This window comes from Lampetra fluviatilis, chromosome 17, assembly GCF_964198595.1.
Source record: "Lampetra fluviatilis chromosome 17, kcLamFluv1.1, whole genome shotgun sequence".
Taxonomy (NCBI): domain Eukaryota; kingdom Metazoa; phylum Chordata; class Hyperoartia; order Petromyzontiformes; family Petromyzontidae; genus Lampetra; species Lampetra fluviatilis.
The window spans coordinates 6232017-6245947 of record NC_136291.1 but is presented as its reverse complement, the minus strand read 5'-3'; the positions used below and the strand labels follow the sequence as shown (position 1 = coordinate 6245947).

Sequence of the window (13931 nt, the reverse complement as noted above, 5' to 3'; positions counted from 1 at the left end):
CAAGCACACAAACAGCCATACACAAGTAAAAACACACCCATACACACATGTGAACACACAACCACACACACACACGTGAACACAGCCACGCACACAGTCAATCACTGCCCAAACGAAACTTCTCGACGACTCACCCGCCCATCAAAACTAGCAGTGGGTCAAACCAACTCAACAATCAGGGGGGAATCAGATCCTGTTGGGCATAGTTATTTTCTCTATACGTCATTTAATTAATACCCCACTGTCCTTATTAACATCGTCTTTTACGTAGGGAAATATCGTAGTGTATGTGTGCTTGGTTCGTGTGTGCTGGTACGGAAGTGAAAACATTAATTAAAAAAAAGAATGATAAAATGTTCCCTCCACGCGTTGTGGTTTAGCCCAGGTTCAACGAGGTGACGCAACTCGTGGCAATGTCGCTTTCATATTGACACAAACAGGTCTGATGACGATGATTAATATCAACCATTCTGGTATGGTTCCCATGCCGCACCCAGCACAACGACTTAAATCACTAATAACCCAATACGAAAAAAGCTGCAGCACCCAAAAAATACCCCGAGGACATTAAAATCGCAATTTAACAACATTATTATTTCTGGTTCTGCTGCTGCTTGCGTTCGCAGTGGTCCGCAACCACAATTGATTTAATAAAAAAAAACCTCAAAACACATTCGTCAATAACACCGTGGCCTATAAAGGAAAGAAATAGAATAGGTTACATTTTGGCCAATGGCTATGTTTCTCTTCGCACATGGAGCAGACACGGAGTGATCTCTCTCGCTACTTTTGTATGTGCTACGGAGAAAGGCCAGTGACCCGAAACGTTGCCTCTTTAAGGCCACGGTGTTATTGAATAACATGTTGAAACATTATTTTTTTTACAAAATTGTATTTATAGCGCACCGTGTATTTGGGCCTGTCCAGTGCCCTCTCGGTCGCATGTGGGTTCAGTCTTTTATTTATTCGTCCACTGCTTTGCTTTGCATGATAGTCAGCGAGGTTCCTAGCCCGGGGGAGGGGGGGGCGCTCTTATTTACGAGGAGAGGCGCATAGTTGAGGATGAGGCAGTGTTACTCAGGGATGCGGTGCTTCTTACATCCCCGCCTCCCACCCCCACTCGCCCTGGCATTGCTGCTGCTGCTGCCACCATTGACAGCCTAGGGTTGCCACCCATCCTGGATTTCCCTGGATCGTCCCACTTGTTGAGGTGGCTGTTCTTGGAAATATATGAGTGTTCCTGGTACATTAAGTCCTTTGCGCACTAATACAGCGACACAAGGCAATGCATTTTCACGCTGTTCTCCCCCTCCGCTGGAAAAATGTGAGATTAATTTTCTTCCCATGATACGTCCAGGTTTTTGTTTTATCTCAGAGGTGGCAACCTCAGCTGCAACCCTCGCATCAGCTCGGAGTTTATAAATAAAACCGGAGGCATGGGCTTTGGCAGCCGTGCAGAAGATGCAAGCTGGGCTTTGTAAGCCAGCAAGCAGTCGTCGATGGCACTACTGGTGGTGAAGTCGTTTTGTCAACTGACTTCAAGTGCTTGAAGAATAATTCAGTTCCAAAAGCACCAATAGCACGTGGAGCAAAACGTCGGACATTGAGCAGGACAACACACGGTAGGTATGTATGTTGAACATCTTTCGCACCACACGGTTGGCTAATTGGAGGTACAACCCAACCACACGTCGGGTGAGAGTTGCACATAGCCCAGTGGTAGCGAGATCGCCACTCTTTTGCAGGGGTTTGCGGTTCGAACATGTCAGGCCACCCTGGTTAACACTGCGGGTGTATTAGCCATACGAATACGCACCCTTTGCTTCACAGTGGACGCTGCAGATCCCCTGACGTCATATGAAACAATTAGGGCATTGTGTGGCAGCGTCACGGTCCAAAATGACCACATTCGAAAAATTGCCTGCGAATTACTCAATTGGACTTCCGAATATCCGTCCACTGCAAAAAAATACTGCCGACAGTGTCTGCGAAGCATAGCCCCTTTGTAATAGCCTCGCACTCTCAGAATGGATTACTATAATTTCGACTTAAAGCTTTCGTGACTGCAGGGATTCATCTTCTTGGTTCTTTCGGTAAAGTCACGTAGAAGGGAAGTAATAAAATAATAAAAATAAAACATAATAAAACAATTCTCACGACGTTTCGGCCACAACGCAAGCAGCCGTTCTCATTCTTCGCCTGAGGACGGCTGCTTGCGTTGTGGCCGAAACGTCGTGAGAATTGTTTTATTATGTTTTATTTTTATTATTTTATTACTTCCCTTCTACGTGACTTTACCGAAAGAACCAAGAAGATGGATTACTATAACTTTACAGAACAACTGCAAAGTCTTATTTTTACTTGCCGCTGTGACCAAATGTATCATTGCAAAAAGCTACTTCTGCTGCTTGTTTGTGTTACGTCCAATGTATGGAGCTCAGATAACTGTGAAGTCTGCGTAAGAGGGCATGTCCAGTTCACGGCAGCGAAAAATGCGAATTTCCACTTGGCGATTGAATGGAATGAGTCAAGTGACCTCAGAACGTTTTGGCGAATGCTGATAAGTGAAAAAAAATGTCCGCAACCTCCTTCAAACCCCAAACTCCCTGGACTCAACACCCACCCACAGTGTCACCCAAAACCACCTCCCCCCAAACACCCACTTCACCGCGTCCACATCACCGGGGTTTTTTTCCAGTTTAGAAGTTCAATCTCTAGATATAGAGATTGATTGATTTTTTTTCTTCAGAGAAATGTATTTTTAGTTGCCGAGGATTGCGTTAGAGTTGGAGGTTTGGGAACGATTTTTTTCTGCAGAGTTTTTTTTTTCTGACCACACAGAAAGAACGGTTCAAACGGTGCAGGCTCGCTCGCCAGAAACTCTTCTGCATGGGCGCCATTATCGTTTGAAAGCAATAGTTTGAAAACCCAGTCGGACTTTTTGCCCAAACAAAATTCCCAAGTACTTTCCGCAAGCTGTGTGTAGGTTTTTACTTTTTAAACTTTTCATTCGCTCAGATGGTCCTCAGCTAAAACAACTCAAATTCCCTCCCACACACTCACCTTCTCTATCACAGTTTCCAATGCTCGCTACAGGCACTCGAAAAGAATGGAAACACAATTCACCCAGGCGACTGCGTGGACTCGTAAGAGATGCCAGTGTCATCATCACCATCAGCCATGATCTATCCACTGCTCGATGAAGGCCTCCTCACAAGCCATCATCTATCAAGGTCCTGCGATTCAACGATACATCTTGCTCGTTTACACGAGCCTATTTCGTAGCTTCATTAACCACGGTGGACGTCCTCTCAGTTGCATTCCCTCCATTGGCTGTTATTCCATCGTTAATCTCGGCCGCTGGTCTATCATCCCTTCTCGTGACGTCCCCCCCCCCCTCCCCCCCAAGCCCATTCACCTTCATGAACAGCCCACATGGTATCTATAACTTGCTCGTTCTCTAATCTATGTGTTCCTCTTCCCGTCTCTCGGTGTTATTTTCCAAGCATGCCCCTCCCCATGCTTCTTTATGGACTTTCCAGCTTTTGTTTCACATTCTTTGTCAATGTCTATGTTTCTGATCCATGTGTCATAGTAGATCATAGACGCTGGTTTTGGTTGTTTGAACTTCTGTTTTAGGCATGTGCTGCTGGGCTGCGAGGTCACTTGGAGATGGCAAATCCGCAAACTGGGTTCAAGAACCCATCTGTGTGGACCTGTGATTGTTTGTTATTCCCTCTTGCGCATGGGCTTGCCTCTCAGAGGCAATCAGCCAAACATCCCATCGCAGGACCCTGATAAAGGAACTGAGCTTTGAGACTCATTCGCTCGGTGAGGCTTTCCTGGATGAACATTCGACACTATTTTGGCGGGCGCCACGGTGGCGAGATGTCAACTTGCTCGCCTGGTATACAGGCAGTCATGGGTTCGATCCCGACCCTGACGCCTGTATATTTGGAGTTTGCATGTCTTTCTCCACGTGGTCATGTGGATTTTTCTCCGGGTTCTCCGGTTTTTGAGAGTATTTGGCTGCTATAGAATTTCCACGTGGTAAGCCACTTCGTTGAGCTATCATTTGTGGCATGGTCGCTTCTGAAAAAGAGCTCGATAGGTCAGTGGGCCTTACCTGCTAAAATAAATAAGAGTTCAGTTTAACCCGTAGGCATTCACGACCAATATTTTCCAGAATATAATTTTTTTGGTTATATCGTGTGAATATAAACGTGTCATTAAACCCGCCACCACCCGACACAGCCAATTAGTAAGGTTTGTCAGGTAAACAAAACATGCCAATTCATTACTAGTACAGCACACCGGTGTGTTGGAGAGTAAACCCACAATTTTTACTGTTGTTTACGTGACAAACCTTGCTAATTGGCTGTGTCGAGTGGTGGCGGGTTTACCGACACATTCATATTTACGCGATCTAACCCAAAAACCTCTATTGTGAAACATCGTTTACTTGAATATTTTAGTTCAATTAGAATACATTTCAGATGCATGTGAACAACAACAACTACAACTCGACTCAGTGCCAGAAACGGCGCTCTCAAGTACTGCCTCAACAAACTCTCTGCCCGGATCGGTTGCGGCCCTCACCTGGGCGTCGTGGGTGCCGTTCAAGGGCGGCAGCTCCGAGTCAGTGAGGCTGGAGCGCTGCACATACGACTTGAGCTTGATCGTTCCGTCCAGGTCTTTATCCGGGGCTCCCGGTCCCTCGAACACCATATCCTCTGCCGCAGACTCCGTGTTTCCCATCGCTCCTCTTGTCCCGACTGCATTCAATGCAGGTTGGGGGGCATTGATAATTGGGTACGGTGAGGGTAGAGAGTTGACCAAAGCACAAGAATTTCGATTTATAGCTTTCGTGACTGCAGGGATTCATCTTCTTGGTTCTTTCGGTAAAGTCACGTAGAAGGGAACAGGTCTGTCTTCCCGACAGGTCTGTCTTCCCGACAGACCTGTTTTTCACCTGAGGACGGCTGCTTGCGTTGTGGCCGAAACGTCGTGAGAATTATTTTATTATGTTTTATTTTTATTATTTTATTATTTCCCTTCTACGTGACTTTACCGAAAGAACCAAGAATATGAAAGCACAAGAAGTCACAGAGTCCCAGAATAGTGAATAATGGTGCATAGACACAGTCCCAACACGACTGCATAGGTTTTGTGGTTGTGCTCTATCGCTCTCCGATGGGTCACGGATACACAAGTGAATTCAGTTCCTGAAGAAGCTCTCGGCGCGTCGAGCGGAACGTCGGACAAGATCCTGAACGACACGCGGTAGAACATGTGAACTCATCGGATGATAAATAAATAAAAACGCGGCATATTCACCAATAAAGCAACGTGGTTACGCAAAAATGACAGGCGGCACAGCGTGCCACGCTCTGAACCTGGTGACATTCGTTTGAAGCTCAGCCACGGCTGACACCAGTGTGAAGTGACCAGCGTGATGGTCAAACAACCCCTGTGACCAACACAGAATGGAGAGGACTTCACCCAGCAGTGAATTGAATTTAAAAATGTCATTGTTCATTCTTCAGATAAAAACTATGAAGAATGGCCACTGGTTAATGGGTCATCCAATTACACGCCTTTCTTTCATAAGGAGGCAGCGTTAATGATGCATGTGTGAGTTTTTAACGGTTTACATTTTTGCAAAAGGAAGACTTGGGGTCAAATTAAAAGTCAAAGTATGTTATCGCTCCAATCAGTGTGCGCTGCGGTATTTGTCTCCTATGCACAACCCTGAGCCAGCGCTGGATATTCCACATTCTTATGACAGGGTGATTCAACTCGCAGTGCAGCAGCTATTAACTTCCGGCAAAAGTGGCACTTTATTTAATCGACCCGAAGAATGGATTGAGACGACCTTGTGATTACGAGTCACACACATGAACCACACAGCAGAATATTGTACAGTAAAATACAGGCAAAAAAATCAATTTACAAGACTAATTTGAAACATCTGTTTTACAAATATTGTTTACAAATGTAACAACTGTGAGGGATGTGCTAGATAAATATGAATGCGCTGAAATATATTGTAAAAAATAAATAGACATCAGCGGGATAATTTGCCAAAAGCGTGCCACCCAGCGTGAATTGCAGATTCTCAAAAAAGCCTTCGCCGTCTGCTAATTGCCGTAATTGTCTAATTTCGTCCCTCGTGGCAGACGTACAATGGGCCTGGCGCTGTGAAGTGAACAACACCCCGAGCCATTTTTTTTAATCATCCGCGTGCATTCGCTGACGGAGTCCTCATAATGATTGCTGTTGTTCAGGGCTCAGCGAGAATTCGCACCTGCCAGCGTGGCTTTATTCCACACAGAAGACAAGTGCTGCGAGCAAGCGCCTATGAAGGCCAACACAGCACCCTGCCTGGCTCTCTTTGTCTTCCCAGTGCTGATGTCCACATACTGCATCAGGTCTACCTCGTGAAGGGCCCCTGACCAGTTCAGATATTCGGCACTGATTTTGGCTGTGAGCAGGAATTGAACTCGAGTCGCCGGGTTCTTAGCGCTAACCATTGCACCACCGCTCCCCTACCAGGCGATCCACACACTGTGACCACGATGCTACCCAGTGACACACACGATGCTACCGAGGAACCAAAGACAAAGATCTTCGTGGGGTGGGGGGGCAACACCACATCCGGCCGCCTTTGTGCATTTGAGGCTGACCGGCCGCCTTTGTGCATTTGAGGCTGACTCGACCTAGGGGAGCCACAGAACTGGTTCAGATAATCGTCACCGGTGTTGCCCGTGAGCGATAATCGAATTCGGTTCACCGGGTTCATAGCGCAGGGTGCTAACCACTGCACCATCGCTCCAAAGACAAAGATGCCCCGTATAACCTGCAGCAGACTGTTAAGGCAAGTGCAGTTAATGATCACCTATGGAGGCCGACACGGCACACGAGGGGTGGTCAACACTCAGCCCGTCTCCCCAGTGGCGATGTTTACACACCGCGCCAGGCACTCAGTGGAGACTGAGTCGACCTAGGGGACGCCCAGGACAGGTTCAGATAATCGTCACTGGTATTGGGACCCGCCGGGTTCGGAGCGTGGCGCGCTAACCGCTGCACCACAGCTCCACACCCTGTGACAAAGATCCCCCGTATAGCCTTAACAGACTGTAGGGGCAAGTGCTGTTAGCGAGCACCTATGAAGGCCGGAACGGTACACGAGGGGGGGTGGGTGGCCTGGCACCACGCCCGACCGCCTTTGTCTCCCCAGTGGCGATGTTTACACACCGCACCAGGTACTCGTTTAAGGCTGAGTCAACCTAGGGGAGGCCCAGGACCGGTTCAAATAATCGTCACTGGTGTTAGCCGTGAGCGGGAATCGAACCCGGGTCGCCAGGTTCATAGCGCGGCGCGCTAACCGCTACAGCACCGCTCCCCCCAACACCCTGTGACACACATCGGCAAGCGCATTGACTTTACATGGCCACGCAGGTGGCTGTCACAGTCGCACTCATCCGTGCACACAACACTCATTTAAAACACTTGAAATACACACTCGATTTCTATATAAACGGCGAGAGTATCAAGAGCAGTGTAAATGAATAACTGGAGGCGAAAAACGAATCGCTACGCCACATCACTACGGAATTGTACATCTCCGTGCCGTCAATTTGCAGTACCCCACGATACAATGTTTCCCAAAAAGTAATTAACCCCCGCTGATAGACCAGTTAAACGCGTCTCTGCAAGGGAGACCCGGGGTAAGACGTTAAGAGTGTTTACATCCCGGTATTTGCTGATAATTAAATCACCAGGAATGTGGCTCGTTTCGTTAGATCTCGGAAGCCAAGCAGCGTTGAGTTTGAGTTGTGGTGGGATGGGTGATCACCATGCATAAGAGCTGTTATAGGCGGTCTGCGACTACTTGGTGAACAGCAGAGGTCAGCGTAGAAAACATTGTTGTACTACACTTATATGCTCCCATGTCCCTGCTCACAGCCAACCAACCAGAATTGACCAGCATGCCAGCATGGTCATGTACGGTCAAATAACCCATACGACCGGAGAAGGTGTAGGAGGGTGTAGGAGAGTCCTCATCATGTTTTACCATTGATCCCCAAATTATCTTGCAATTGTGACATTGCTGCAGTATTGTAACAAGATTATGACATTACCATTTGGAACTCTCACGGAAAGTGGTGTACCATCACCCCATGTTAATAAAATGGCCCGTGGAAGGTGACATCATTGAACTACTTCTGAGGTCCTTTCAATACCCTCTTAGCCACACCTCATACAGACGCCCTTACTAAAGACATCATCTGTGATCTGTGAGTCAAACCAAACACTTCATAACGCTTAGATGAGACTATCAACTTGAGAACTCGGTTTAATCACAGGTGGCTGAAACCTGGATTCCAACCCAGTATCTCAACATTCTGATACAGTACAGTCCATGGCCCAGAGCAGAAAGTGGTACCGCCTAAGAGATCGTAACTTCAATAGCACCGATATGTTTACGTGGCTGATAGAGAGTTGAATTATTTGATAGCCCGATCATTTCAAATGGCTATCACGCAATGCACTGTGATTGGGCCACATCAAGAAATTGTAACCGCTAAACCAGAGGTCGCAACCGGGTACCCGATACCCGTACCCTACCCGATACCCGGCTACCCGTACCCAGCCGGGTACGGGTACGGGTAGCCGTTTGCGACCCTGGTGCGGCCGGTACGGGTACGGGTAGGCCGTGAGTCACTGGTGAGTAACCGTTTGTCACTCATTTCGGGTAGGGTACGGGTAGGGAACGGGTACCCGTACCCGGCCCGGGTACGGGTACCCATTTGCGACCCTGGTGCGGCCTGGTACGGGTAAGGAATCAAAACCCGTTTGCGACCTCTGCGCTAAAGTGGTTGCCACCTCCGATGGCAGCGACAAGTGCAATATCTGATCTCAGCTCATGGACTCATGGGCCCTCTGAGCCACATGGCCACCTCGATTTCCGGGGATGTATGCAACAGCCCCGTTGTTTATAGGCACGCTCCTGTAATGCATTAACGCACAAAACTATTTTTCGAACTATATGATGTTTCCGTGAATGATCACACCAACGTGGTGGGGCGATTACGCTGTGGAGACATAATAAATGTGTGAGCGATGGCGAATTCAAACATTGTCTCATTGTTTAAAATGTATCCACCAGCGTGGGTGGCTGCGTATGTGCATAGTGTGGGGAAGCGGTAGCGTATCGCACCGCACTTCGAACCCAGTCACCTGAATTCGATTTCTACCTTGGAGTTAACATCAGTGACAAATATCGTCTGAATCTGGGCTGGGCCTTGCTCAGGTCGACTCTAATGAATGCTCGGTGTGGTGATTTGATCAGCATGAGTATTCGTCCCATAACCTGCTCTGTGTTGTGACCTTAATAGGAGCTGGCAAATAACATTTCCCCCAGCAACCCAGTGTATATGGTGACATCGGCATGTACAGTATATATGGTGGGTGAACTTGCTTCGCATCGTACGTAGCCAACCGTGCTAATCGGACGTGTGTGTGTGCGCGAAGGGAGCTCGAATATATTTTATTAAACAATAGACAGCGTGGATATCACTCCCATTGAGTAAATAACTACGCTTGGCAGTTGTTCTCAGCTTCGGGGTAAGGGAAAGTAATGTGGAGGACTGGGAGCTGTACAGTACTTCTATGCGCCCACATCTACGGGGCCGTCCATAAATGACGTCACGCGATTTTGGACGATTTTTTTACCCCCCCCCCCTCGTCACACGGCGTCACAAAAAGTCAGGACCCCCCCCCCCTCAAATATGACGTCACAAAGCTCTGCCCCCCCCGCCAAAATAAAACATGCTTCAAATCGCTTTAAACTATTGTCATTGGTAGTGCGTATTCAATGTGGCGCTGCACTCTGAAGTTGTAGGAGAAAACATTAATTAAAAAGTATATTTAATTAAGTAGAACCTGTTGTCTATTTTTATGTAAAGTTGCGCATTTTGATGTAACGTCACATTTCTCAAACCCCCCCCCCCTCGTCACAAATGTCTGACCCCCCCCCCCTAGGTGCGTGACGTCATTTATGGACGGCCCCTACGCTCTGTGCCTTCACAACCCCGCACTGACCATCGAGGGGTATTATGGTCAAACGGCCCCCTCCACCAAGGCCCACGTGAAATGTGGAGACCCCCATTTAGGCAGCAGATCGACAACGTGGCTGCACTTGTACACGGATGAGAATTTGGCCAAACATCCCCGACGCAGGATGCTCCTGCGAAGCTTTTTGAGACTCCCAAGGGCTCTCAGACAGAGCGCCGCAAATTCTGTTGAGCCAGGTGAGATCTCGAGAGAGACGGGAGGTCTTACATGTCTCATCGGTGACTTGGCTTTACATATCTGTACACACACACGTAAGGCAGCGTGCCCTTTCATATTTAGATGACCTTCCCCCCGCCCACTCTGCTGGAATGTATGTATTACCTTGCGAAACTATTCAGGAACATTCTACGCAGAAAAGTGGAAAGTTTAAATCACCACAGACACGCAGCACAGACGCATGCTCCACAGGTGACTCAGCTACGCCTATAACGTGGACTAACCTGTGTAGTCGGCTTATGAGTGCCGTGCCATCGTAATTATATTATCGGGTCACCGTAATTCCCAGAATTATGAGACACCCTGGAAAGTAAGACGCATCCCGCAACCCGGTCACGCACACACACAGACAGACCCACCGGAACTTTTAGTTTAAGATACGAGAGTGGGGGGAGGGAATGCGTATTATCATAGATGCGTATACGGTTTGATTTAAAACAACTTTGTTAATTAATTGCTGCCCGGTTGCGTATACTCAGTGCCGGATTATCCTAGAAGCAAAAGTAGCTACACATGCTACGGGGCCCGCACTTTCAAGGGCCACGCGCTAAATGCTTTCAAGCCATCAATTCCGGTTCAGTGATTCTGCACCGCCTTCAACTTTTACGAACGACTGGGTGTTTAAGGTTAGCGATCTGTATTATCTGGCTGTATAGCAAATTAAATCACACAATTACTTTACTATGCAAGTTAAACATTTGTGTTTTAATATTTAAACGTGTTTTTTTTATTTAGGGCCCATTTATAACATATGCTACAGACCACGCACTATCTTAATCCGGCACGATGCTACTGTGTGGCATTTGCAGCACTTTTGTCAACCCATTACTGGATGACTGGCTCCCCAAGCCGTGCGTTGGGGGGGGGGGGGTCATGGGGTTGTTTTGACCATACTTCACCAAGCTGGGCAGTGCGGGTTTGGCGATGGGTGGAAGGGTGTTGTGACAGCCACAGACGTAGCGTGGTCGATTCAGACGCCACTCGCCACTGATGTTAGCCGTGGTGCGGGAATCAAACTCAGGTCCGCTGGGTTTAATAGCGACCAGTCACCACTCGCACAACGGCAGCACTGTGCAGTTCACCACAACGGTGGCTTATACGCAGTGTCGCAATAGCAAAGAGGCCAACGTTGGTTGATGTTAGAACAACGTTCATTGCATGTTAACTGGGGTTTTATAAACACTTAAGAGACCCATGTAGACACACAAAGACAAAGATCCCCCCATATAGACTCAGCAGACTGTTGGGTCAAGTGTTGTTAGCGAGCACTTACGAAGAAGGCCGGCACGGCACACGAGGCCAACAAAACGCTCAGCCGCCTTTGTCTCCCCAGTGCTGACGTCGAATACGCACCGCATCAGTGAACTCATTTGAGGCTGAGTCGACCTAGGGGAGGTCCAGGACCGGCTCAGATAATCGTCACTGTCGGGTCTGTGGCGCAGCGCGCTCACCACTGCGCCACCGCTCCGCGTTAACCACAGGGACACACACGCACTGGCAAAAAGACAAAGATCCCCCTATAGCCTTAACAGACTGTTGAGGAAAGTGCTGTTAGGGGACACCTATGAAGGCCAGAACGGCCGCCTTTGTCTTCCTAGTGGCGATGTTTTTACGCACCGCAACAGGTACTCATTTGAGGCTGAATCGACCTAGGGGAGGCCCAGAACTGGTTCAAATAATCGTCACTGATGTTGACCGTGAGGGGGAATTGAACTCGGTTTGCCGGGTTCGTAGCGCAGCACGCTAACCGCTGCACCACCGCTCCCCACGCACACACGCACACACACTAGCACACACTAACACACAATCACCGCCATTCGCCACTAAGTATCGGTGACGTCACCACGACGCTTGTGCCAGGCTAGGTGCACGTTGAGGCCACGTGAAGTGTCGAACGCCCGCCGGCAGGAGGTCACGGGGCAGACCCAGGTGCCACAGGTCGACTGACTGAGATGACCGAGATGACTGGCTGATGCACCACCTATGCCCCCTACTGTGCCAACTTGCTGTGCTTTAGCCACCCGGCGCTCCGCTCGTTGTTGTGAGCGTCGCTCCTCCGCCCTCCGTTGTTATTGGAGGGCAACTGCCTCAAACTGCCCAGTAGCGTCCTTAACGAGCCTCCTCCACAGAGGCCGATCTTGACACCGCTGGTACCAGTCATGGGCAAGTCCACTCAGCTTCACATCCTCCTGTACCACATCACTCCATCTCTTCTTTAGCCCGTGCCGCGCCCGTTTAGCCCCCTCGATCCGGCCGAACAAAAGCTGTTTAGGCATGCGGTGGCTGGGCATGCGGGCTACATGACCCAGCCAGCTCACACACACACACTGGCCCACACGCGCAAGTTGTTTACGACAAGTGCTACTCCTGGCTGGGTGTGATTTAAAGTTCCGCAGGTGAGAGTTCTGAGTTTCAGGAACCCTGCCATTTAACTCGAGCTCATGAACCAATCGATACCGTATTAACGCGTCAAGAAGTTGCTGCTGCTGCTGCTTAAGAACCGAACGGACACACATTTTCTACCCCCCCCCCCCACTTCGCCCGTCACCGGATTAGAACCTTACTCTTTTAGTCTCGGCGATTGCGACCGCGAGGGACCGACTCGTACCGTCACGGCTCTGCTGTGTCGCTGTCACACTCGCAAGATGTCCCAGGGATGGTCGATCACAGGTCGCTGCTGCTGCTGCTGTTTTTCGCGTTCAAGTTGCGTGTCCACTCGGCCGCGCGCTCGCTGTGTTTGTCGGTGAATCAGGGTGATGTTGTGAGTCAGTGAGTCTGTGCAATCTGTGTGTATGTGTGTGTGTCAATGGTTGTTGTGTAATCGGTGTGTCTGTGGAGTGTGTGTGCGTGTGGTTTGGAAGTGAGTCTGTGTGTTCGCTTTGTGTGTATGTAATGTACCCGAGTTTAGAAGTGAATCGGTAAGTGTGCGTTGTGTGTGCGTGCCAGTGTGTAGTTTGAGTGAGTGGGTGTGCTGTGTGTAGTTTGCGTGTATGTTTGTGAGCGAGTCTACGAGTGGGCGAGTATGCCCTACTCGACTGTGGACAAGTCGACGCGTTCTGTGCCTTCTATGCGTCTGTTGAGTGAGTTGAGTGAGTTGAGTTCTACGACTGCGTGTGCGAGTCTGCGAGCGAGTCTATGTGCGAGCGCGTGGCTGCTGCCTCTGTGCTGTGTACATTCTTGGCACGCGCGGCGTGACGCCAATGGGAGTCTCAATAACCCCACCACCACCACCACACCTCTTCTGTCACCGAGTAACCCGCCCAGCTGACACGAGTGTCCCTTGGCTGGGTTGTCTCTTTTTTTCTTCCCTTTTTGCTCAGCCGAAATTGACAACTCTCACCACAGCGACACCTAACGACTCATCGTCATCCAGGCTCGGGCAATGCGTCATTCCTCAACGCATTGATGTTCCTAAGAAGTCATCCAATGAAACTACATATAGATTATATAGATTAAATATTTTGCCATGTCGGGCCCACACTGAGCTATAAAGCTGTTCTTTCAGAAGCGACCTGACCATCACAAATTCTAGCTCAACGAAGTTACTTAACATGAGGGAATTTATATCAGCCAAA

General features: G+C 48.9%; 1 protein-coding gene across 10 annotated transcripts in view; it reads right to left on the bottom strand.

The window, feature by feature from the left end:
* The window catches only part of LOC144936880 (uncharacterized), an 86775-nt gene extending 73175 nt beyond the window's left edge, over positions 1-13600 (bottom strand). For all 10 annotated transcript variants that reach the window (XM_078864075.1, XM_078864083.1, XM_078864084.1 and 7 more), the window contains exons 1-2: positions 12965-13600; positions 4600-4775 (exon numbers count right to left, since the gene is read on the bottom strand). In XM_078864075.1, the coding sequence (XP_078720201.1) occupies positions 4600-4758 (159 nt within the window). In that variant the 5' untranslated portion in view covers positions 4759-4775; positions 12965-13600. The remainder of the gene's footprint in view (positions 1-4599; positions 4776-12964) is intronic.
* Between the last annotated feature and the right edge of the window lie 331 nt (positions 13601-13931).